The 26,877-nt window shown below is 42.2% G+C and overlaps 1 protein-coding gene across 1 annotated transcript in view; it reads left to right on the plus strand.

The window, feature by feature from the left end:
* The window catches only part of vwf (von Willebrand factor), a 117,964-nt gene that overhangs the window by 53,316 nt on the left and 37,771 nt on the right, over positions 1 to 26,877 (plus strand). The window contains exons 23-37 of the mRNA XM_041202224.1: positions 580 to 720; positions 815 to 913; positions 3,680 to 3,836; positions 4,606 to 4,767; positions 6,745 to 6,877; positions 7,887 to 9,277; positions 12,267 to 12,386; positions 13,598 to 13,741; positions 13,861 to 14,004; positions 15,286 to 15,447; positions 15,587 to 15,633; positions 17,084 to 17,261; positions 23,213 to 23,433; positions 23,676 to 23,868; positions 24,988 to 25,335. Coding sequence (XP_041058158.1) covers positions 580 to 720; positions 815 to 913; positions 3,680 to 3,836; positions 4,606 to 4,767; positions 6,745 to 6,877; positions 7,887 to 9,277; positions 12,267 to 12,386; positions 13,598 to 13,741; positions 13,861 to 14,004; positions 15,286 to 15,447; positions 15,587 to 15,633; positions 17,084 to 17,261; positions 23,213 to 23,433; positions 23,676 to 23,868; positions 24,988 to 25,335 — 3,640 coding nt within the window. The remainder of the gene's footprint in view (positions 1 to 579; positions 721 to 814; positions 914 to 3,679; positions 3,837 to 4,605; positions 4,768 to 6,744; positions 6,878 to 7,886; positions 9,278 to 12,266; positions 12,387 to 13,597; positions 13,742 to 13,860; positions 14,005 to 15,285; positions 15,448 to 15,586; positions 15,634 to 17,083; positions 17,262 to 23,212; positions 23,434 to 23,675; positions 23,869 to 24,987; positions 25,336 to 26,877) is intronic.

The raw sequence follows: 26,877 nt of genomic DNA on the forward strand, positions 1-26,877 counted from the left end.
TATGAAGGAGAAAGGAATAGAAGGGGTAAAATGAAATAGGGTGGGTGAGGTTTGTGTGAAGCATAAACACCAGCATTGACCACTTGGGCCAAATGGCCTGTTTCTATATGGTATCAATTGCAATTCTGTGTAATAAAGTCAAAAGTAAGATGATATAAACAAGAATAAAATAGTACAATTCATTTTTTTGCAGCTCTTATTGTTTCAGCTCATTAAACCTGGTGGTTCTGAAGGAGTCACCTGCAAAATCTATGAAATGTTGAGTTATTTTAATCAGGTCCCATCTTTGACTATTACAATTTTTTTTCACTTTTTCAAATAATTCTAGAATTGGCATTGTCTTTACCTTTTGATGTTTCTTGTAAATGATCTACCAAGAAGCATTTAAGAATTAGAATGAGTTATCTTCATAACACTATGATATACAACAATGTATGAGTTGGAAGAAATATTTATGTACTGTTGTGTTTCAGCTGAAATGTTTATGCTAAGGCAGTTTCATTTAAAGAAATTGAATCTATAATTTGCCTTCTTCAAATCCACCCCCCTCCCCCCCACCCCCCACCTCCCATGATACAGGGTAAAGTCTGTGGATTGTGTGGTAATTTTGATGGAAATGAAAATAACGATTTAGTGGGCAGTGGCAATCAACTTGAGGTTGAGCCCATTGACTTTGGGAATTCATGGATGGTGAAACATCTGTGTGCAGATGCCTACCAGGTAACTTCTTGAGTTATGTTAGTCTGTTAACATTTTCTTCCAAAGACTGTTTGCTTGAGGTAAACATTTGTTCTGATTTTATTCCATTTCCCAGACACCTTCTCCATGCAGTGGAAACAGCTTGAAGCAAGCGTTGGTTGAAAATTCATGTGATATCATAAAAAGTGGCCTGTTCAGTGAATGTGCACAGTTGGTAAGTTTCCTTTCCAAAAAGCTATAATAGACTGAATTAGCATAATCAATTTCATATGTCCAGCCAAGATTAATCCTACAAGCAGGGGCTCCAGAATTGTTTCTTCATGAGGTTGTCTACTCCAAGCATGTGTCGCATTATTTGCCTATCCATGTTTTCCATGGGTATGGAAAGTGACAGTTTTATTGTACAGGTGTAATGCATTTACACTATGGTATCGATATTAAGCCATGTATTTACAGTTTCAGCTGGAGGTTGTCTTCCTCATCCAGTGGTAAATCCACCCATTGAAAGCTTATGTTAAAGGCAAGCAGCATTTTCACATATGCAGCAGGGAACATTTAAGTTAAGAAGAACCAGTTTTCATAAGGGCAATTTAAGGTTAAGTATTTTACATTAAAATAGGGCTTGTTTTTGTGGCACCCCTCCCACATGTTAGAAGAGGGTCAATACCTGGGTTGCTTGCACTCTTCATAATGCCACCAACCTTTTGTGACTTGGGGCACCTCAACTGGCAATGGCAAGGGAATCTGCCTCCCCAGGCTTTGGGTTAGCATAAGGGCAATTTGTAGAGCAAAGCCATCTACCATCTGCTTCAGGGAAATTGGCTACAGAGAGGAGCGCTGTCAATAGCCCCTCACTCAATGTTTATGCTTCCTGCTCTTTACCATGGCAAAATTACACAAATGTCCAATTTCATTGTGCTAATGGACTTCCCAAAGTCTGAGGAGCCATTCATGGCACCCCTGTGGCCAGCCAAACCCCTGGATGCAATGTCATGGCATACAAGATGTACAAACATAATCACTCTATTAATGTTTACCTGATTAGTGCGCAAAGCTCCAGCTTATACACACAAATACATATTACTTTTGAAGATTTTCACTTATGCTGTCAAGCATAATACAATGGCATACAGTATTTTGCCAAGTAGTGCTGTTTAAATGAAGAGTCATTTTTAAATGTCCTTCATTGAAATGCATTGTCCTTTCTCTGTTTTTATAAACTTGCTACAGGAGCAGCCTAACAGTACCAGTGTCACAGAACCCAGCAACATCTTACAATACCATGTATCACTTACATCACCCATTACATGCATGAGCACATCTCTGCATACTCTGAAAAGTGTAGATAATGAAGAAGAAAGATATAAACTATAGGGAGAGTCTGATCTTATGTGGAATGCTGTTAGAAAAATTAGAGTGTTCATGATTGATTCAATATTGACAGTAAGCAAGTTAGTCTGCTGGGGGAGCAGATAAAGCACACATAATCAGATAAGAAGTGTAAATTATATATGACAGATTTGATAAAACTGTAAAGAGGCCAAAATAAAAGCAAAAAACTGCGGATGCTGGAAATCCAAAACAAAAACAAAAATAGCTGGAAAAACTCAGCAGGTCTGACAGCATCTGCGGAGGGGAACACAGTTAACATTTTGAGTCCGTATGACTCTTCAACAAAACTAAGGAAAAAGAGAAAAGAGGTGAAATACAAGCTGGTTTAAGGGGGGTGGGACAGGTAGAGCTGGATAGAGGGCCAGTAATAGGTGAAAATAACCAAAAGATGTGAAAGACAAAAGGACAAAGAGGTGTTGAAGGTGGTGATATTATCTAAGGAATGTGATAATAGGTGACATTAAGGGTAGAAAGCAAGATGAGCAAGGTACAGATAGCCCTAGTGGGGGTGGGCTGGGGGTAAGGGCTCGAAATAGGCTAAAAGATAGAGATAAAACAATGGATAGAAATACATTTAAAAATAATGGAAATAGGTGGGAAAAGAAAAATCTATATAAATTATTGGAAAAAAGGGGGATCAGAAAGGGGGTGGGGATGGAGGAGAGAGTTCATAATCTAAAATTGTTGAACTCAATATTCAGTCCGGAAGGCTGGGTCGGTATGTCTGCAAGCATGACCCAGACCTCCCTGTCGCTTGCCATTTCAACACTCCACCATGCTCTCATGCCCACATGTCTGTCCTTGGCCTGCTGCATTGTTCCAGTGAAGCTCAACGCAAACTAGAGGAACAGCACCTCATCTTCCAACTAGGCACTCTACAGCTTTCCGGACTGAATATTGAGTTCAACAATTTGAGATCATGAACTCTCTCCTCCATCCCCACCCCCTTTCTGATCCCCCTTTTTTCCAATAACTTATACAGATTTTTCTTTTCCCACCTATTTCCATTATTTTTTTAATGTATTTCCATCCATTGTTTTATCTCTACCTTTTAGCCTATTTCGAGCCCTTCTCCCCTCCCCACCTAGGGCTATCTGTACCTTGCTTGTCATGCTTTCTACCCTTAATGTCACCTATTATCACATTCCTTAGATAATATCACCACCTTCAACACCTCTTTGTCCTTTCGTCTATCACAACTTTTGGTTATCTCCACCTATCACTGGCCCTCTATCCAGCTCTACCTGTCCCACCCTCCCCCCCCACCCCCCCTTAAACCAGCTTATAATTCACCTCTTTTCTATTTTTCCTTAGTTCTGTTGAAGAGTCATACGGACTCGAAACGTTAACTGTGTTTCTCCCACAGATGCTGTCAGACCTGCTGAGTTTTTCCAGGTATTTTTGTTTTTGTAAAGAGGCCAACTCTGTACACCAAAGATCAGAAACAGGTTGAGTGATATGTGTTCCCCTTGTTCTATATTACCCAATGTTTTCTTAGAGAGATTCATTCAATATATTTGAAACAGTAAATCGTGAAAGAAGAACAAAGGAAGTCGGATAAGGATAAATACGTGCCACTTTTTTTTAGATCAACCCTCAGCCTTTCTGGGAGATTTGTGTGTATGACACCTGCTCATGTGACTCCACTGGAGAGTGCCTTTGTCTCTGCAATGCTATTGCTGCCTATGCACATGAATGTGCACAACTTGGTATTCTTGTCCAGTGGAGGGCAGCCAATCTATGCCGTAAGTAAACTAGACAGGAATTAACTTTTGGCTTAGAAAAGTTCAGAAAATTAGAGTTGTTCATTATTCAAAAGTATGCTTTATGTTATTCTGCTGTGGGCTGATGTAAGCAGAGAAGAATAACTTCCAACTGTAAAGTTGTGGGTAAAACCAGTTGTAAAATGTGTTCTTGCTGAGCATTCTTAGAAGTGATTAAAAAAAAATAGTGGCTTATGATGCACCTGTAAAAGCGACCCTATGAATGGGAGCTAGTGAATTGTTCGAATTAATGTACATGTCAAATGATCGATTAATCCAGTTGTGGAGTGGGTAATTTTGTGATAAATGTTTCAATGCAACTTCTGTTAACTCTAATTTATCCAGAAAGTGTTAAAGGAGAATATTTTTGCCTCAGTCATATCCATCCGACCCAAACTGGGACTGCTGGATTACAAAGTCACGCATCTCAGAAGCAGAGTTTATTTAAAACAAATAAGATTTAATGTATGAGTCTGTGTTCTTGTAGTGAGTCTCCTTCATGAGGTATGCAGGCCAGGAATTCATGGACTCCCATGAACAGGAAGTCTCAAGGAATAATACTGTGATTTCTCTACACTCTGGGAATAGAGATTTACCAAATTTACCCTTGGTTGCAAATTGCGTTTATGTGGACACATATGACAGACGATACTTACTGTAAACTCTGACAACTGAGTGAAAATATTGGTATATTCTTGAGTTTCCCTACAACTCTTTGGACTAAAGTGTTCTTTTATTTTGCACACTGAAGCAATGAGCTGTGAAGAACTGAACAGTGGACAACCAGAATACGTGTGTGAGTGGAGGTACAATGTGTGTGCGCCTGCCTGCCCTAGGACTTGCCAACATCATCTTCAACAGGAAGACTGCCCTGTGAAGTGTGTGGAAGGATGTCATGCACATTGTCCTTCAGGTTAGTTTGAAAAAAAACTATGGCCCTGTTGGCGTCGGATGGAAGTGGGTGAGGGGGTGAGGTGGGATAATATGGCAAGAAGGCCAAAAATCAGTTTCACGCCATTGTGAACCTAGTTTGCGATCGTCTGCTCTACCCGTCAGTGATGGGCCGCATTTCCCACCGCCGCCCATCGGGAACCTAATTTCAATACTTTGGCATCTCATTATAAGCCCTGCTCACCGGAATCATCATCCCCTGGCCCCCAACGCTGGATACTCTGGGCAATCACGCCGACGTGTTTCACAACTGTACATAAGCAATGTGCTCCGGGAGAGCTGCACTTCACTCGGGACTCTGTGGTTTGTTTGCCTATCTTGCTTCGGGCAACACTCATGGTAATCAACCCCAGGCTTCACAGGCACCGCCCACATCCCTTTTAGGGGGTCTCACGGGCAGGTCTCTACCTGCCAGATCAGCCATAAGGCGGGGGAGGGGGGGTGGCTTTTCAACTGCTGCAGGGCTAGGGCTTGCTTGGGAAAGAGGAGAAGTGCCTTCAGGCAAGGGAAGAGGTGCAGGGCAAGAGCTGTACTGGGGAGTGGGGGTATCCCAGGGTGTGTGTGGGATCTGTGCAAGTGGCCTCAAGATGGTGAGGGCTGAGGAGGCAGTCTCCAGAGGAGATGAGGCCAAATGGAGATGTGAGGAATTGTGTGAGAGAGTGAGTGGTGATGTCCCTTGAGCTGGCAGTGAGTGAGATGCCAGTGAATGTGTGATGGCCTTGTGAGTGTGTAAGTTTAGAGTGATTTTTCTTTTAAAATAAAGGTTTAGTTTGTGGCTGTGTCTGAAGTGGATTAAAGCCAGCTAGTCTGGGTGCTTAGATGCATACTAGTTTTGAGATATGAGAGGTAGAGTTCATTTGCATTTTGTTGAATAGAGCATTCAAGAAGGGAAGTGAAATCTGGCATCTAGCTAGCAGAGACCAAGCAATGTTTATACTACGAATAAAATTGGTACTATGAAATGGGTTTTATTGTTAGAAGAGGTGGATTCAAAGGGCTGGTGATACAATAAGAATTTACATTCGGTGAGATGTGCTAGTATAACCGATGGCAGTTTTGTGTGTGCAGGGCAGAGGCCTGTAACATCAAAGCCTGTAAGCTTACTGTTGTGTCTGCACAGGAACTAAAGTGAAAGGAACCTTATTTTGAATTTGTAAGATGAAAATACTTTGCCTGGTGTCTCCTTAAAGTTTATGAGCTGCTGTTGCCTTAGTGGAGAATAGTTTGGGAATTTGTTAAAGGTTATGATAGTAATTTGTAACCATGTGTATATGTTTAACTTGTGTAAATTAATAAATGTCTCATGTAATTTGCTATAAAAACCTCTCAAGAACTGGTGGTTTGATTCCTGAATTTAGAACTGCATCTCAAACATACCACTTAAAAATATGGGTTATGACAGTTGTTTAAAGTTTCCCTCTGGGGTTTTTAAATAACTCCGCCTTTACCAACTGTTGTGTTATAACAATCACTGAACCGGTGGGGCTGCGCTCTACTTGGCTTTTGCGGCCATGTCTTCGCTGGAGCAGTCCTGGGCTGCAAGCATTAAGATGTTTGTTTGCGGCTGCAGTTTAAATATGACACCTGCATGAGGAAGCAGCGAGGTAATGGTATGGCGGGCAAATCGGAGGCCACCCGCCAGTGAGATGGTGTGCCTCCTGTGGCTGCATAATTAATGAGGTGCTGGCGGGTATAATGACTTTTTTCCTGCCCGCTACCACACTTTGTGCAAATCTGGGATGATTCTGCCCATAGTCTATTGAAGTTCTGAAATAAACAAAAGGATATTGAACTCAATAATAGCTTTTATAGCTGTTTAGTTATTGGGTAAACAGTACTGGCTTTGAGGATGCATCTTTAAGCCTTTAAAAGGAATAATTTCACAAGCCATTGGCAGCAAACTTTTTCATCACTTTTTTGTTGTTGCAATAACATATAGGAACCATACTGGATGAGAGTTCACAGAAATGCATTGATCCTGCATTGTGCCCTGTCTGTGTCCATGAGGATAAGCGTATTCCAGATGGACAGGCAATCACTATCAATGAAGGAACCGAAGAATGTCAGACCTGGTATGCTCTTATCCTTTGTAATACATCATACATTATGTTGCAATATCCCTTCCAGACTTCCACATGCATTTAAAAATGTGTTAGGGGTTAGGACTACTATCGCAGAATGAAAAGTAATTCTGTTAAACTAACTGCTTTAAGTCTTTGGGTCTTGCGAGTGCCAAGTAGCTGCTATTGCATCTAAATATTTGCTCTATGGTGATAGAAAATGGTTTAATCACTTTCAAACCTACTTTGCATCACATGGTAGTTTTGTAAAATGCGCTTTTCAGAAAAGATGTAAGTACAGTGAAGAATAACCTGCATTGTAAAATCTGTTCCATTTTGTGTACCCCCATGTGTATTTGTGTATGTGGAGCGTGGAAGGTACACACCTGCAAATTCCTGAGATATACTCCTTCAGAGTGTTGTTCACCGCTGGGATTGCAGAGTCTCACACCCTACCTTGTCCCCACGCCCTAATCCCTGCCAACCCACTAAGCCATTTACAATAATTCAACCTTTGCACGGTTGGTGTGGGTCACTACAGATCTGAGCTCTAGACAGGAGCAGAAATCAGCTGCAAATATTTAACAATTGAGATAGGTCTTTCTTAATAGTGACTGAAGCGTTTTTTTAAAGGTTTATGCCATACCAATAAAATAAAGGCATTGGAAAATATTTCTTCAGTCATCTATTTAGTGATTATCACTGAGGCACATACTCACCTGAAAATGACCTGAGCCCCTCAAAAAGAGAAGGTATTTGATATTGTGTTCCATGCGGGGATATTAAATAAGATGGAAGAAAGTCACTGACACTAGAAAGAAGCTGTGTGATTCTGATGAATAATCCTCAACCTGTACGCATCATAGCCCTGTATTTAGTGTTGTACAATGGTGCAGTTGACTGCGTGCTAATGTTCAAAGGTATGAGATGTTGATGAATTTTTATTCAAGTCTATGTGATGAAGCACACTAATAATGATAGGATCTATTATTTACTCTCTTTTTCATGGATGCTCCCTCAGCCTATGTACCGGAACTTTCTTGCATTGCCAAGTTTGCCCTCTGCCGATACCAAAGATAACAACGACACTGACACCAGAAGTCACTCCTATGGTTGGTGGCTGCCACAAAGTAATGGAGTTGGCTTTCTTGATTGATGGCAGTAAGTCATTTTCAAAGAGACAGTTTGAAGATGTGAAGAGGTTTGTGTTGGCAATGATGGAACAGATGCAGATTGGCCAGTCGAACATCCGGGTTTCTGTCCTGCAGTTTCATTCACGCATCAACAAACAGTTTGACCTGTGGGAAAAGAAGAGTGTAAGACAACTTAAAACATTAGTGAGAACAATGGAATACATTGGGGGTTCTAAATCAAACACATATGAAGCTTTGAAACACACATCAGTTCTTGTGTTTGGAAAGGATGCAAGGAAAAAGGTTCCCAGAATAGCCATACTTGTGACAGCGAGTACCTCATCCAATGATGTTAAAAGGGCCTTACCATTCGTCATCAGGAGGAAAGTCACGGTGATCACAGTCGGCATTGGGTCAGGTATAAATCCAAAGGAAATAGGCTTGATAACAGCCAAATCACCTGGAGGCAAGTCATTTATTTTGAAAAATGTTGATGATCTTAAAGAATATGAAAGGGCAATCTTAGATTATGTGTGTAGTCGTGGAGCTACCCCCCCAACTCCTTCAACCATGGGAACACTGCTGCCAGAAACAACCACTTCAAGCACGACTTCACCATCAGCTGCCCATTTAGCGATCACCACCCTAGCGCCGAATAAAGTAAAGAAACATGATGTTGTGTTCCTAGTGGAAGCATCTGACAGGGTGGGGGAAGGTAACTTTAACAAGACAAAGGAATTCATGATTAAAACTGTTGAAAAGTTCCATGAAACAGAGCAAACCACACATGTATCTGTTGTCCAGTACTCAGATAAAGTAAATGATGAATTTAGTTTTATAAGCGTTCAGCGAAGCCAGGAAGTGATCGAAAGAATAAGACAAATGCGGTATCATGGAGGAGAGCACACCAATACAGGCAATGCTCTAATGCACATCATTGAAGCAACCTTAACAACGCAGAATGGTGCGAGGGAAGAAGCACCTGACTTGGTGTTTATGATAACCAGCAACCCCCCATCAGACAGTATCACAAATCCTATAAACAATGTCAAAGAAAGTGATGTCGCATTAATATCAATTGTTGTTGGTACTGACATTGATATAGCCGAGTTCCCACTTCCAGTTGTACCAACTAACTATGACAATATTACTAATATAATTGATGAGGTTTACAAAACTTGCTGCCAACCAGCCATTACTGAAACCACAGCTGCCACCACAATGACAACTACCACTGCTACCACAGCAACTACGATAAGTTCAACAGTGCTGTCATCAGGTGAGAATCCTTTTATTGCTTGAATTGTGAATAAGTTTGGGATTTTACATGAAATTACATTGAATTTATAGCACAGAGACAGGCCATTCAGCTCAACTGAATAATGCTGGTGATTTCATGCTTCACATGAGCCTCCTCCCAGCCACCTAACCCAATTAGCATAATGGAGGACTTTCCAGAGTGCACCATGTACAAGCAGTGCATTAGCTCACTAATTTTACTATGTTTCCTGCAATGAGTTAATCTATTTTGTGAATTAATTATTTTATTTATTAAATCATTGTAGATCAGATGAACAGTTGTTGCTAGGTCCAGGTATCCGTAATGAGGAAATCCTTGTCTAGTAACTCCTGTCATTTAACTAGGACAAATCGGCATAGAAAAAATTGAAATATCATGATATGAAAACGTATCAAAATACTAACAAATTAAACCTTCATCAGTATATTTCAAACTATTGACCCACACTCATTTTAAGAGTGGATTCACACTAATACTAATGAACAATGCCTTTCCTTCTGCATGTTATGTAAATGAAACTTAACCCAGACTCAACACCAAACCCAACTTCGGGCAAAATGCAATGAGAATCCCTGGAGAATGGAGTCTCAGTCCACTTTGGTTTGGATTCAATTCAGGTTCTCATGCCCAATTTATACTGTAGCTGAAATGAAAACAGAAATGTTGGAAACACTCAGTCTGTCAGGCACCATTGGGGGAGAGAGAAACAATCAACATTTCAGATTGATGATCTTTCATCAGAACTGGAAGATACTGGAGGTTTAAACAAGTGCAGAGCCAGGGAAAAGGTGGCAGGAGGGGAAAAGGCAGGAGAAGGCTGATGGGGTGGAGGGCAGGTAGCTTTAACGACAAAAGTGATGATGATGTAAGGAAAGGGAAGATGATAACGAGACGTATCTAGGTAGAAAATATTGGTCCGAAGGAGATGAAAAATGATTAAAGAGGGGGAAGGAAGCGTAGAAAACATGGCAAAGGGAAGAAGGCTTCTGTCATCTGGGAACATTTGCATTTGTACATAAAGTTTGTATTGTAAATCCAGCCTTTTATATTATGATTTAATACTCTAATGGCAAATGGGGCCTATATTGCAAGTTAGAAAGTATTGCTGCAGGGCAGGATTTTTCAGATGACAGAATTTCTCAACATCCCATCAAAAAGTCATCGGGGAACGCCCGAACATCCACCAATGCCGGCTGCCCCACAAATATTTAGATAGGACTTCGACCCCTCACGAGGGAGGAAGGCTGGGTGAGAAATGGCCCTTAAGTGGTTATTAATTGCCCACTTAATGGCCCCAACTGGGGCAAGGATGGGCTGTCCGGCCGAGGCTGAGGTCCCTATAAAATGCAGAGAGGCCAGGGTTAGGGAGAGGGCAATGGAATGGCCATCTAGATAATTTTACAGGAAAACCACCCCCGCCCCCCCCCCACCCCCTGGCCACCGCCTGCAAACCCATTGGTGGGAGACAATAAAATTCTGCCCACAGGGTGCATATTTTCATGGTCAATAAACTTTGGGGGGAATTTTCTCCCCATAGGGTGGCCCGCCTGTTTGGGAGTGGCTGCGGGCGGGTGCAGAGCTGATTGCCGCCCGTGATCAGCTGCGTGCTACCTTTTTACGTGGGTGGGCCAATTAAGGCCCATCCAGCATGACATGCACCCAGTAGCGCTCAGCGCTACCTGTGCGGGCGGGGGGAGGAGGGAGAGTCAGGACCTGTACTTTTTCATGCATGCGTGTAAAGCAGCACAGAAATCTCCCTGAGGCACGGAGTTGTCTCAGGGAGATTATGTTCAATGTGAAACATCAAAATAAAAAAAGTTAAAAATCATTTATACATGTCCCCTCATGTGACTTCATCACATGAGCTAGGACATGTTTAGCAAATGTTTAAAAAATCTTCATTAATTTAATGAGCCCTTCATGAAATCTCATCTCGCCCGTGGATGAGATTTCATGAAAAATGCGAAGGCTGCCTGGGCTCTTTGCCTGCCTGCCAACCTTAAGGTTGGATGGGCAGCCCTGACAATTAGGTTAGTTAGTATATTAATAGCCTTAACAGGCCTTTCATAGTTTGACAGCTGCATAGCTGACTCCGGTGTGCACCCGCTGAACGAAAGATTGGAATGATGCGCGGTGACATTGGGATGCGCGGTGATGTCGGGATGCATGTTCAACCTCACTGTGGGTCATTTTATGTGTTGGTGTGCGGGGCCCACCCACGCATGTCAAACAGAAGATTCTGCCTTTTGTTCCCAGGAACAGCACAATAACTATGGCAGATTACATTAGAATTAAGAGTTGAAACGTTAAATCAGCTGTCAGGAAAACTTGAATTCAGAGGTTAAAAGCATCTTGTTCTTGTCTGGCATATAGTGCTTGGGAGTGGGACATCAGTACGCTGTGCAATGGAGCTATAAGATATAATTTGGGCCCATAATGCCCCACGTTAATATTTAGGAACTGGTTAATGCATTTGGAAGAAATTTATCTAGTTTACTGGTTGTTTACTTGTTTATTAAATGAGTTCACGATTTTTTATAATTTTAAGCAGTGACATTTTGTCCAAACATTTTAATCAATTTATTAAAAATAGCCCATTGAGAAATTTCTAATCCACAAATTTCTCCCACTGCTGCTGCAACTATTTACTCTTGCCAGTGCCTTCCAGCATTCAAGTAACTTAACATTTCTTCAATATCATTAGACATGTTCTCTTACCACTTGATTTCAATATACTACCTGCATTGTTATGCTTAGGAATTTAACATTGAGGAGACAGACTGTAAGTTTTATTGAGGTGTGGAGTACAGTCAGTTCATCAAAATTCTGTTACACCTTTAGAGTGAAAGCTTTTAGGCAGAGTAGCTTTTTTTCCTGAGAAACGTGTTCTAAAATTATGTGACTGCAAAAAAAGAATTGCATATGGACAGTTGCAAAATGTAAGCACAATTCTATCTCTTCCTTGTAGTTCCGTGCACTGAACCAATGGATGTTGCCATACTCCTCGATGGCAGTGACAATGTTGGAGAGGCACAATTTGAAGAAATGAAAACATTTGTGAAATCCTTTATTGGGAGAATCCAAACAGGTTAGTGAAACGACCGTCAACACGATGGATAACAACAAATTACCACACAAGGCCGGTAACAGCTCAAACATGTTCCCTTAATCGAACCAAGCAAAAGTGGCAGTTCAAAGCGGTGATGGAGAGGTTTGGGGAGTGATCGAAAGCAGAGGTGGGGGTTTGGGGAGAGTTCAGAGGTGGACATGGCAGGGAATTGGGGAGCCATCAGGGAAGAGATGCATTGTCAGAAAGAAATCAGAGGCACAGGTTGGAGGTCAGGGAGAGATTGGCAGGAAAAAATGGGGATGGGATGTTTGGGAGAAATTGGAGGGTGAGTCAAAGAGTGGAGGGAGTAATAGGGAATCAGGTGAAGAGTCAGAGTTTATATGGGTTGATGATGTTCTGGAGGCATGTTGGAAATCAGAGGTTTGTGATCACTGGGCTGGCAGGCAGAAATCATGAAGGCATGTTGGTAGGTTTACAGGTTAGCTTAAAAGCAAAAAACTGCGGATGCTGAAAATCCGAAACAAAAACAAAAATAAGAATAACTGGAAAAACTCAGCAGGTCTGACAGCATCTGCGGAGAAGAATACAGTTAACATTTCAAGTCATGCGGACTCGAAATGTCAACTGTATTCCTCTCCGCAGATGCTGTCAGACCTGCTGAGCTTTTCCAGGTATTTTTATTTTTGTTTTTGTACAGGTTGGCTTGTTGGTCCTGGATTAACCCAAAGCTCTTTCTCTTCCTGGTCTGCAAGTAGCATTATAGAGGCACTTACCTTATGGATTTAGCCGGTCTTGCTTCAGTTTTACCTGATGGTTTCCTGGGGCCCAGGATGCCCAGCCAACAGTGGTTAGAAATAGAATGACTGTTAAAATGAAGATACACAGCCTCCAAAAAAGATTTCAATGACCAACCTTTCTCCTGGGAGTGAAATAGTCTCATGGCTCTCATCCCATTTCTGTTAAAAGATGAAGTGGGCAGGTTGGGCTTCTGCTTCAGACTTACAGCATTTTCAAAATTATGACTTCCCACTTGATTGAAAGCCACCTGTTTTTCGGAGGGTAAAATTACCCCCACTATTTTTAGTTAGAAGTTTGAACATCCTCTATTATTCCCGCTACACTGCTTCATCCCATCTGTTCAGCTGGTCCTGAGGAGCTTTGTTTCTAGTATGTCAGATGAAGAGTTACCTTTTTTTTAATTCTACTAAAATAGAATTTTCCTATTGTAGGGGTAGATGCCACTCATATCTCCATCCTGCAGTATGGGAAGATCAACACACTGGAAATTGCTTTTGATGAAAATCAAGAGAAGGAAAATCTTCTACTTCTGATTGACAATATCCAGCAAAGGGAGCCAGGGCCAAGTCAAATAGGTATTAATTTTGTTGTTGAATTTTTCAGAAATATGATTTCTGAATTTTTTGAATGACTTGGAATAACTGTAAGCAAATATAAAGATGTATTCCTGAAGTGCCTTTGTGATCTGCCACAGGAAAAGCACTCTCCTTTACTGTGCAGAATGGAGTTACGGAGGCGAAAGGAGCCCGAGTTGGTGTACCGAAGATTGCTGTAGTGATAGCTACTGACATCTCTAAGGACAGTGTTGATTGGGCAGCACAGGAAGCAATCGTAACAGGTATGTCACTGTAACTGATAATAGCGACATCAAAACTAGACTGCTCTTTCAAAATGTGCAGTACTGACGGACAGCTGCACTTTTGGGGGAGCTAACTTTTGGCTTAACTGAGAAGCTGCCTGCCCTCTCAGATGGATGTAAAGTATTCCATGACACTGTTTTGCAGAAGAGCAAGGAAGTACTCCTGTGTTCTGGCCAATAAATACCCCTCAACCAACATCACTAAAATATAGGGTGGAATTTTATGCCAGAGGGATTTTGCGATCCCGCCAAAGTCAATGGACTTTTGAACAGCTCGCCGCATTTTACGGCCCCGCCCCCCCACTGTGACAGGGCTATAAAATTCCACCCATAATACCTGGTCATTATCATATTGCTGTTTGTGTGAGTTTGCTACACTCAAATTGCTATTTTCTGCATTACAACAGTGACTATACGTCTACAATACTTCATTGGCTGTAAAGTGCTTTGGGCTGTTCTGAGCTTGTGAAATGTGCTGTGTGAATTCTTCTTTTATCCCTGATTAAAGTTGTTTCATGAGCTACTGGAAATGTTCGTTATTTATCTGCAGCTATCTGGTGCTGATACTATTTAGTTTAATTCATCCTAGCTACTTTGCAACCTAACCAAAAACAATGCCAAATGGAATTATCACCCTGAGCCATGTTGAAAGATTATTCTTTGATTTTACCTGGTATCTGTTTGTTTCTATTGAACATATAATGAAATAGGTAGCAGTTTAGTGTTGAATGCCCAATCAAACTTAGGCACAATTTTATTATTTTTTAAAAATTTGTTCATGGGATGTGGGCGTTGCGGGCTAGGCTAGCATTTATTGTCCATCCCTAACTGCCCTTGTTCAGAGGGCATTTACGAGCCCGTCACATTGATGTGGGTCTGGAGTCACATGTAGGCCAGACCAATTACTGACTGCAGATTTCCTTCCCTTAAGGACATTAAAGAACCAGATGGGTTTTTATGACAATCAATAATGGTTTCATGGTCATCATTTAATTACAGATTTTTATTGAATTCAAATTCCACCATCTGCCATGGTGGGATTCAAGCCCAGATCCCCAGAGTATTGCCTTGGGTCTCTGGATTTCCAGTCCAGTGACAATACCTCTATCCCACCACCTCCTTTTGTAGAGTTGTAGCTATCACAATTTTGACTTAAGATTTTTATACAAACAAGACAAGCATAATGCAGTAAGTCTTAGTTTTAACAACATTCAGATGAACTATATAATAATTCATGTTATTGTCACTCTTTTCTGTTAGGTGTTACAGTGATCCCAATAAGAATAGGGCAAAAATATGACGAGCAACAACTTTTAACCTTAGCGGGGCAAAATCCAAATAACATCATTCACCTGGGTGAATTGGAAGATCTTGCCATGAAGGTGACACTTAGTGATGAGTTTATAGAAAAAGTCTGTGCAGGTGAGGCTGATAAATCAATATTATGAAGCAATTTCGGGGTGAAAAAAATTTCTTTCTGAAAGAAAACACTTAATTTCTTTATGAATTATTTACAGCAATGCAGACAGAATTTATTCCAGTTCCCATTTCTCTTTCACAGCGACTATACCTCAGGAATGCATTGATGACAAGGGGAATCGGCGACAGGTATACTTGACCATATGGAAGAACGTGTCAATGCTAACATTGTAGACTCCTGTCTAATGAAGCTCCATTTGCTCTAATGCACTGTTTAAACACACATAGGATCCAGAATTTCCACAGAATTGTTTCCACTCCACCCACATAACTTAGCCAGAAGTGCAGAAGAAGCTATTTATAAATGACCTTTCCACTAGGCCTCCGTGGAGTGGGAGTAGTTGTGAAGAAAATCTGCGCTCGGATGAAGAATATAGTGAAGTACTAGACTTTTGAAACACTCTTGAGCCCATCTGATCGGTCATCAAAAATGATTACAACTCATTCATCCACTCCCTCAAATGTCTACCCAGTTGACCCTTAGATATTTTCCACGCTTTCTGTTCTTTCCATAAGCAGTTAAATCTACATTACCTTCCCTCTTCTAAGCTTAAACCTGTGTCCCCTAGTTCTCCCTTAGAGTTGTAGCAATCATGACCTTATAATTGGAGTTCAATTTATCTATTCCCTTATGCTGAATAGTGTTTTTATATTTGCTGCTAACATGAAATTAATTTACAACTCAATGTCTACATAGAATCAACAGCTAATATTTTATTTGATTATTATGGCTCCCACTTTTTAAAAAAAATTAGTGTTTTATTCTGTCCGCATTGATTGGAGAGATGTTGCAATTTGGGATTTGAAGAGAAATAATAGGCTAGGTTTTGTGAAAAGACATACAGCCCTGCTGCCAGGACCAAAATCAGGTCCTGAGCCTGTGAGGGCAGAGAGTGGGACACTGGGAGTGGATTTTATCAGTGGCCTATTAAGAGCCTGCCACAGGACTGCCTTTCAATTAAGGATGGCAGCCTGCTTCTCCAATCCACTGGCCAAATCAAATGCCTGATAGAAATGGCTGCTGCTGAGGCTTCAAGGAGCAGAAAAGGGTGCCTCCATGTCGAGGCGCCCTCAAAAGGCAGATGAGATTTTTTATTTAATGTACCGGGATCAGGCAGGCAGGCACTAGTGATCAGAGGGGTGAACCCTGGCCGCCATTGCCATCGGAAGTTTGGGATTGGTGGGGGGGGTCACTCTGTGCGCCATGGAGCAGACATAATGGAAAGCTCCTCCAACTCCTGGGAACCTTTTGTGTGGCTACCTTGATACATCAGATGATCTCACCATATGGCAGAGTCCCTATCCCAAAGCCGGCAAAATGATGGCAGGGTGGAAAATGGCCATTAATTAGCCAATTAATTGTAGTGATTGGCCGCCCAGCTTTGGTCAATGGGCGGCTACTGATCCTGCCATTGACAATATCCCCGTGGCAGTGGGAAGATGTTCAGCTACCCTCCCGATACCATCTGCCTTTCGAGGCCTCTTGCCTCCCAGCCCATCTCCAGAGAGCTGGTAAAATTCAGCCCAATTTGTTTGTGGTAATTGATATTTGATGCTGATTTAACTACATTCGTTCCAGGCTGGAGAGAGGTGGATGTTGCCTGATAAGTGTCACAGCTTCATGTGCAAACCAAATGGAGAAGTTCTTTCCGTGAATCATAAAGTAAACTGTGAGAAGCTACATAAACCGACCTGCAGCAACAACCTTCCCAGCATCAAGGTTGAGGAAACGTGTGGCTGTCGGTTTGAATGCCCCTGTAAGTAGCATGATAAAAATGATCATCCTAAAATATTTTTTGGGAAGATGGAACAGAGGCTGACTTGTACCCAGTTGAACAGTCTTCTTTTCGTTCTGGATCCGAGATTCAAGTCAGCCTTTGACAGTACTGGTTGGCATTTCACCCCAGCAGGATGTCAGGAAAGAATATTCACTAACATTTTGTGAAGCTGCTATTTTTGTTTATATCTGGCTCTCTCTCTTTTGTGTTACTTATATGTCGGTCTTTAGATTTGGATTTTTGGAGCTGTGTCCGTGCTGTTAAATCCATCCCCTGTACTTGGTGGCAAGTTTGATAGACTGAGGTAAAACTGCTCCCGCAGACCATAGAGAGCAGATGCAGCAGCCAACATTCCTGGGGTCGACTCTGAGCACAAGATCTTGGATGACTAGATAAAAGATGAATATCAAATGTTACTGTTGTGCATGCAGGCCAAGAGACACAGAGAGTTAAATATTCCAAATATAGTAGAATCGGTTTTCATTCCATTGGTTTTAATGGGATGAAAATTATGACCAGAATTTTGTACTACCCCACAGGTGGGTTTTTGGGCGGGGTGGGGAGAGCGCGAAATTGAAGGGACAGGATTCTCTCCGGGTTCCCAATTGACCCAAGCAGACAGCAATTTTACACAGGGGTGGGCAAGGCCTCAGACAAGGAGCCCACCCTTGTCCCAATTGAGGCCTTTAAGTGGCCATTGAAAGGCAGTTTCCAGCCCAGCCTCAATTTTTAGGCTGGTGGGAGGATTGAATTTCCGTGGGGAAAGCCCAAAAGAGAACAAAGTTACATCTCAAGCGGGAGTGGCAGGAGGGTGGCGCCTCCATCAGAAGCCCCCTTCTGAAGTCACTTAAGGTCAGGTGGCATCTGGACCTCCCTCCCACCCCGGTCTCTCCCCCAATCTCGCTCCCTACGTGCCCACCCCACCCAGCCTACAACCCCTCACCCCCCAACCAGGCCTTTGCTACCGTCCCTGCCCTTGGACTCCTTGAACTTACCGGGGTCACCAGTGCCCGGACTTAAGCTTCAACATCCTCCCGCATATATTCTTCTGTCCACAGCAGCACTGCCACTGCAGGGACTGGAGAGCTGCTGGCCAATCTAAGGCCGGAATTCCTCCCGAGTGAGGGGGCAGGAGTTCCACTTGCAGCTGCCTAACGCTCACTTGAGTGTGAAATTGCTGCAGGGCACTCAGAGTCAGCTGGGAAGCGAGTCCCCACCATCCAAAAAAATCAGGCCTATGAGATAAAGATGAAAATTTACCCTATTAAATTTCAGGTCTTCTGAGGTCCATATGCCTCGGGGGAATTGATGGGGGGATGTGGTAAATAGGCCACAGTCGCAACAGGGCATGACTACAATAACTACTACATCAAGTAATATAAAAAGAAATGAATAGCTAAGCAGAAAACAAATCGACATATTAAGGAAAAGATTGTTGGAACTCTTTTGTATTATAGCTCAATATTAATTTGAACCTTTCTCTTTAAATGACAAGATACTTCCAAGTCAGAAGATTGTCTGTTCATGGCCTGCAACAAATACTGAGCAGATAGTCCAAGCAGATAGTACTATGCTATGTCATATAAGGCGCTGTCTTTCAGCTGAAATGCTGAACTAAAGGCCTGTCTGTCTGTGCAAGTAGATGTTAAAGATCCCATCATACTTTCCTCGAAAAGGAGCATGGAACATTAGCCCTCACTCCGCACACCCCCTCGTCTCCACCGCCCACTCCCCATGCCCCATCCATGGTAACTCATGCTGACTCATGCCCCCCTTCACCCACCCCACACGGTTGTCATAGCCTCCATCCCAACCATACCCTGCATCTACCCCCATGGCCACTTATAGCCCCAAAGCCAACTCAATTCCAACTCATGTCACCTACGTACCATCCCTTACACCTTCCATGCCAACTCGCCCAGTATCCACCTTGGGCAGACTCCAGAGCCACGTTGAGGTGAAGTAAAATAAAGTTCTAAGTATCTATTAAAGACTTTACTATATTTTTTTAAAATTCCCATTCAAGAAAGTCCATTCAAAACTTTTAAATCCCCTCAATATCAAATCCTTTGCAAAAACAAATAGCCTTCTTTTAATAATCCCATGTCTAAGACAGCTAATCTTTTCATAACCCCTTTCAGTTGTCAATCAAACTTTGAACTTAGGAACTCCTGCTGAGATAATTATAGGTTGGTGAACAACCAAGCATTAATAATGTGTTACGACCAACACCCAGGTTGGTCAGGCGAGACTCCTCAATTTATCATCGTGTGGCTGGGATACCCTCAAATTATGGAGGAGGGATGAACTGGCTCCCTTTCTTTATTCAGCACTCCCACCCCTGCTGCTGGTCGCAACCAGGGGAAGAATTTTCGCCCCATCAGGTGGTTTGTGCGGGGGCAGGCACAGAAGGGAGTACAGCTGATCAGTGCCCCCAATTGGCTGGGTGCCGCCATTTCGGTCCGCCGAGCGTGGTGTGCGCCCAGAAGCTTTGTGCACTCCCTGTGTGGAAGGGCTGAGTTGCCTGAGGAGTGCGCTCATGCATGTTTTAAGTTTAAACAGCCTAATGAAGTGTTGAAAAAGATTTTATGACATGCCCCCTCAAGTGAAACTGTCACATGAGCTGGGACACGTGCATTAATTTTAATAAAAATTTTTCTGAAAATTTTAAATCATTCATGAAACCTCATCCCACCCATGGATGAGGTTCCATGAAAAATGTGAAGGCCACCTGGGCTCTTTGCCTGCCCGCCAACCTTATGGTTGAACGGGCAGCTCAGCTGATTGCCTTAATTGCTTTTTAACAAGCCTTAATAGACCTTTGACAGTTCAGCAGGCACGTAGCTGACTTGGCTACACGCCCACCAAATTGAAAATCTAAATGACATGCAGTGACTTCGGGATGCACACCCAGCATCACCCCGCATCATTTTACGTCTCAGTGAGCGTGCCCCGCCACACTCGCTGAGCCAAAGATCCTGCCCAACATTTAATCAAAAAGGATCCCTTTCACGGATACCTTTTTCTCAGACCCAATCATTCTGGTTTTGAAGGAGCCAATTTGATCAGACTTTCTTGAGTTAAAGGTAAGAGTAAGTTTATTAACTACTAAAGGCAAGAAAAGATATAATACATGCATATATGGTCAAACAGATTAAAAGTAAAATTTAGCTTGAGGTAAGTGAATATTTATATATATATATATATATATATATATATACGGCCATTGTGATTCAAGATTCCAATAGCACTGACTTTACTAGGCGAATGGTCGATTTCAAGGTTCCAGTAGAATTGACTCTGGTAGATGAATAGTTGGTTTCCAAGTGGGAAGTGAATTTGCAAATCAGTCTAGGCATTGCTCACAGGGTTTCTTGATGAGACAATAGGGAGCAATTAGTTTCTGGATATCTTTAGAAGTACTGGCAACAGGCTAGTATTCCATTACCTGTTGGGGAGTCACCCTGCAGCATTCCAGCCAGTGGCTTGTGTGCATTTAAAAAAAAACCCAGGCCTTATTTTTAAAGTCCAATATTTCCGGATGCAATTCAGTGCTTTTGCCTTCATTATCATGACAAATGATACAATGATAACCCTTATGGAAATGACAATAAGGAGCTATGGTAACTGCTGGAAAAGGTTTTTTTTTCACCTTACTGACATAGACAGGCTGTTTTTTTATTTTTAAAGGGATGGGTATTTATATAACTTCACAGCATGACAGTTCCACAGACCTTCTCTGCCCTTCAAGAGCATTTATGTCTATTCTAAAAACTTGTAACTCACACACTGTGGATTAAGACCATTGCTACAGCGAAGATGGGATCTATTTCAACTTAACACTGAGTTTAAATGGCCCTGCTGAGTTGGGTTTCTCTCATGTTTGAATCATATCCCACCTTTTTTCTCCTAACAACAAAAATGTGATCTGCCAGAAATGGAAGTGGGATTTCCAGCTCTGGGTCCCTTGGAAGGTCTGCAGAGTCTCTGTGATTCTGCAAAAATGCGGGTCGATGACTGTGCTTCAAAAATATTTAAATGGTCATGAAGCACTTTGGGATGCATTGAAGACATAAAAGGCACTTTAGAAAATTGTCTGAGAATACAGCATTGAGCAATCAGCCTACATTATGTGCTTTAGTCTTTGTTGCAGGCCCTGAGCCACCAATCTTGTCACTCAGATCTATACTGCTGCTTCAAATGAAAAAAATAACATTTTAAAAGCAGTTCATGTTGAGAGATTTCAAACTGATGTTAAACTGAAGCACAAAAAGCCCAGACGATCTCTTCTTTACCATGTCATGTTCTTTAAAATTATGATGGAGTTAGATCGGGTAGGTGTAGAGAAAAGGTTTCCCATTTGGGGGGAATCCAAAACTAGTGGCCATAAACATAAGATAATCACTAATAATCCAACAAGGATCTGATGATGCTACCTTCGAAAACAGTTCCTCTGACATGTTCTCCTTCTTCCTTAACTGAGGTTTTCCACTCACGGTCGTTGACAGGGCCCTCAACCGTGTCCGGCCCATCTCCCGCGCATCCACTCTCACGCCTTCTCCTCCCTCCCAGAAACATGATAAGGTCCCCCTTGTCCTCACTTATCACCCCACCAGCCTCAGCATTCAAAGGATCATCCTCCGCCATTTCCGCCAACTCCAGCATGATACCACCACCAAACACATCCTCCCTTCACCCCCCTGGGAGCATTCCATAGGGATCGTTCCCTCTGGGACACCCTGGTCCACTCCTCCATCACCCCCTACTCCTCAACCCCTACCTATGGCACATCCCCATGCCCACGCAAAAGATGCAACACCTGCCCCTTCACTTCCTCTCTCCTCACCGTCCAAGGGCCCAAACACTCTTTCAAGTGAAGCAGCATTTCACTTGCATTTCCCTCAACTTAGTCTACTGCATTCGTTGCTCTCAATGCGGTCTCCTCTACATTGGAGAGACCAACTGTAAACTGGGCGACCGCTTTGCAGAACACCTGCGGCCTGTCCGCAAGAAAGACCCAAACCTCCCTGTCACTTGCCATTTTAACACTCCACCTTGCTCTCTTGCCCACATTGGCTTGCTGCATTGTTCCAGTGAAGCCCAACACAAACTGGAGGAACAGCACCTCATCTGCTGACTAGGCACTTTACAGCCTTCTGGACTGAATATTGAATTCAACAACTTTAGATCTTGAACTCCATCCCCACCCCCTTTCCGTTTCTTCCCCCTTTTGTTTTTTCCAATAATTCATATAGATTTTTCTTTTCCCACCTATTTCGATTATTTTTAAATCTTGTATGCCCTCCTAGTCTTTCCACCCCACCCCCACTAGAGCTGTACCTTGAGTGCCCTGCCATCCATTCTTAATTAGCACATTTGTTTAGGTAATATCATCACCTTCAACACTTTTTTGTTCCTTTGTCTGTGACATCTTTTGATGATCTGCTCCGATTACTGCTTGCTTGTCCCCACAACCACCACCCCCCCCCAACTTCTCTCCCCCCCACACCTTAAACCAGCTTATATTTCATCCCTTTCCTAATATTCAATCAGTTCTGTTGAAGGGTCATGAGGACTTGAAACGTCAACTCTTTTCTTCTCCGCCGATGCTGCCAGACCTGCTGAGTTTTTCTGTTTTTGTAAGGAATTTAAGTCTCACTTCTTTACCCAGAGAGTGCGTAAAATGTGAAACTAACTACAACATGGAGCAATTAAAATATTTAGCATAGATGCATTTCAAGGGAACCTGGATAAGTACACATGGTAGAAAGGAACAGAAGGATATGCTGATAGAATTAGATGAAATAGGGTGGGAGGAAGCTTGTATGGAGCTTAAACATTGGTATAGACCAGTGGGGCCAAATGGCCTATTTCTGAGCTGTATGTGCCATATAATATGAATTACATTCCTTTTCTTCTTCTATTAACAGGTGTATGCACAGTGACTGCAAAAACACTGATTTCTACTTTTGATGGGCGCGAGTTCTCATTAACTGGAAGCTGCTCTTACATGTTACTACAAGTTGAAAGTCAAGATACAAAAATAATCATTCATAAGGGCCCATGTCACTTGGTTGCCAATGAAAACTGTATCAAATCAATTGAAATAAAGCAGTTCAATACTGTGACTCTGTTACATGATAATATGACAGTGAGTACATTCAAATCTTTTCCATTTGACTAGCAGGTCAAAATTATCCATTTTATGTGCAGCAATTTTGGGAGATTTGAATTCTGTGATAGGGTACTATGTAAATAGTTTTTATTTACCAATTAAAGAAAATGTTACTGAGCTTAGAAAAATATTATTAAAATCAGGGTGAGAGTAGGATCTGGCACATCTTGTTCATGAATAAGAATTTTAATCAATTCCCTATTCTTTCTTTCCGTTAGGTTTCAGTCAATGGAAAATTAGCCTTTCTACCTCTAATTGTTGGGAACATGGATATCATTGACCATGGGTCCAGCAGCTTTGTAGCAAATATCCCAGATTTGGGGTTAATTCTTGTCTACAGTCCATTGAACAATCTTTTTGGCCTTTGGATTTCTCCTACCTTGTTCTTTGCCAAAGTATCTGGACTTTGTGGTGAGTGGTGAAAAGCTGTGTGATGTACAATGTTCTGCCAAGTCATTTGTAGATATTATTGACCTGTAAACAGTGTCTTTTTCTAAAAAAATACAATCAATTCCCAAGTATCAAAACACAAGGGATGACTTGTTTTTAAAAAGCACACCCCAGATACGTTGGAGCCTGTAGGAGCACAGATCAGACCTGTCGGGAACACATAACAGACTGTTGGGAGTATGTAACTGTTGGGCTGGGAGCTGGGAAAATATATCAGACTGTCAACAGCGCATACCATAGGTCTTTTTCTTTGTTACTTTGACCTCTCCCAGGAGACTGCATTAATTAGAGGTGACAGCATTATTCACAAGGTTACACCATCTATTCAATAGAGTGAGCTTAATGGGTCTGAAATGGGTCTGATGAACTTTTCTTTCCCTTATGTATGTTTCTTTGTTTTTTCTAACAATAGCAAGTTAACTGAAGTTCCTATCCTTGTCCACATTTCATAGATTTTTTTTCAATTTATTTTTTATGTACCTCTGGCTATAGCCACCTGTTTTCACTGTCCCAGGCCTTTGCAAGTTTCATTCTGTTACCCAGTTAAAAGGGTATATGTGAGATCAGCCTTCCTATTCTCTCACATGAACTAAATGTTGCTTTCAAATGAAATATCCTGAAATCAGAGATCCCAGTCAACTCCACAGTTTACCATCCTGCCAAGATTTTACAGCTGAGATGAAATTTAGATGTGCTGAATGCTTTTTTTGAACCATGTATTGGATTTAAATGAATGTATCATTTTGCTTTGATAATTGGGAAAGCAAAGTGGTTGGAAAATCGCATCCCCAATTTTCACTGTTCTACCATTAGTGGCTTTGCCTTCAGCTGCCTAGGCCTAAGCACTGGAATTCTCTCTGTAAACCTCTTCACTTCCCTACCTCACTCTCTCCTCCTTTAAGACCATCTTTCAAAACTACCCCTTTGACTAAATATTTGGTCACCTATATTAATATCTCCTGATGTGTCAAATTTTGTCTGATAACTTGCCTGTGAAATGAATGTGTTATTATGTTAAAGGTGGGGCAAGTTGTTGTTAACATTCTCATTGGTCACTTTTTTTTATTTGTTTGTACCCAGGAACATGTGACAATGAACAGTTAAATGACTTTGAACTCCGGGATGGTTCTGTAGCTGAAGAAAGCCTCACCTTTATAAATGATTGGACTCTGAAAGAATCGATATCACAGAGTTGTGTCGAACAAGTGCCAAAGGAACTGGAATGTGTAAGGCCAGGGGACGAGTGCAGCATTCTGCACTCTTCAGTATTTGATGAATGCCACAAAGTAGTTGATCCACAGCCATACCTCAGACTGTGCCAACAGAAGGTCTGTAATGGCAGTGACATCTGTGACTCCATCTCAGCGTACAGCTTCAGGTGCAAACTTCTGGGCATCTGCGTCAAGTGGAGGTCGAATGATTTTTGCCGTAAGCACATTTTTATAGATCTTTGCCCTATTTGGACAAACAGCCAGCAGCAATGTGAGAAAGTCTCAATGCACGTGATGCATGGACTTACTTCTCACAAAATGATCCATCCCTGCCATTAGATGTATGATTAAAATATTAAGAGGAATCCAGAGGATAGATAAGGTGGATTTCCTCAGCTGGTGGAATCCAGAATGAGGGGGCATAATTTAAGATTAAAGCCAAGCCATTCAGAACTGAAATCAGGAAACATTACTTCGCTCAAAGGGTCATAATAATATGGAACACTCCCCTCCAAAAGACTGTAGATGCTGAGACAGTTGGAGATTTCAGGATTGAGAGTGTTAGTTTTTTTTTTGGGTAAAGGTATAAAGGAATTAGGAAGGGTGGATAAATGGAGATCAGCCATTATCTAATTGCACGGTGGTGCAGACTTGAAAGAATGAATGGCTAATTCCTCCTCCTATGCCAAGATTTTATCTTGAATCTTTTCTGCATACCATTTTATTATGCCCTGGTGAGCTGAAATGCAATGTGTCTATTGCACGTATGCAGTTCCTTCGGCTATACAGCCACCCTGACTTTGTGAGATGTGTTGGCAATGTAGAGTCTCACTGGGGTTGAACACAGTTCTGAATTTGATCACCTCATTTCAGGACAAAAGTCAACAGGGTGCCCACAAATGCACTAAGCAAGTGATTAATTATCATTAGCAAGTAGAATTGCAGTCACCACATTGCCTGTGGACAGGAGGGATCTAGCCGACAGAGGCACAGAGCTATATCCCAGTTCCAAAATTCCCAAAGTGTAGATGGCATCCCTGTACTACTCCAACCATGGAGCTTGGCTGATGAACATGTTGCACACAGGATATATTTTCCTGTCCCACTTAACTACGTGCACACGGGTATTTCTTGCACATTAATATTGCTGCTTTTTTGGATTGTATTGACATTAAGTTTTGGTTGCAGGTATGTATGTATGTATGTAGAGATGACCAAACCTATCCTGCAAATGCTGGACACTCTTAATACATGTTGAACGAAATACAGAAGGACATTTTGCAAAACCCTTTATCACAGAAGGGCATTTCCCATCGTTCTCTGAAATCTTGCTCCATGCCAACCCACCCCACAGCAATGAAGTGCTGCAGGGCTGATTAACAAGGGCCAAGTTGGACTTCCACCCCAATGACCTGCCCTCTGGAGCTGCCGACCAATCAGATTGGCCAGCAGCTCCATCATTGGTTGCTGCTGGGACTGCTGGTGAAGACGGGAGCCCAAGGCCTTGGATCCCTGGAGCAGATAAGTCTGGGATCTTGGGCCGGAAGTGTTTGGGTAGGTTAGGGAGAGAGGTGGTGAGGGGGATGGGGGGGTGGTGGAGGGGCTGGGTTTAAGGGAGGGTGCAGATAGGAAGTTAAGGGGGTGGCCACCCCGCAATCGGCACAGGGAAGCCCCTGAAGCATGATTTCCATTTCTTCCCTCCCTTTAGCAACTTGATGTGAAAAATTGGCCTTCCTGCTCCCATTCTGCTGCTCACACC

The sequence above is a fragment of the Carcharodon carcharias genome, chromosome 13, assembly GCF_017639515.1.
Source record: "Carcharodon carcharias isolate sCarCar2 chromosome 13, sCarCar2.pri, whole genome shotgun sequence".
NCBI classification, from domain to species: Eukaryota; Metazoa; Chordata; class Chondrichthyes; order Lamniformes; family Lamnidae; genus Carcharodon; species Carcharodon carcharias.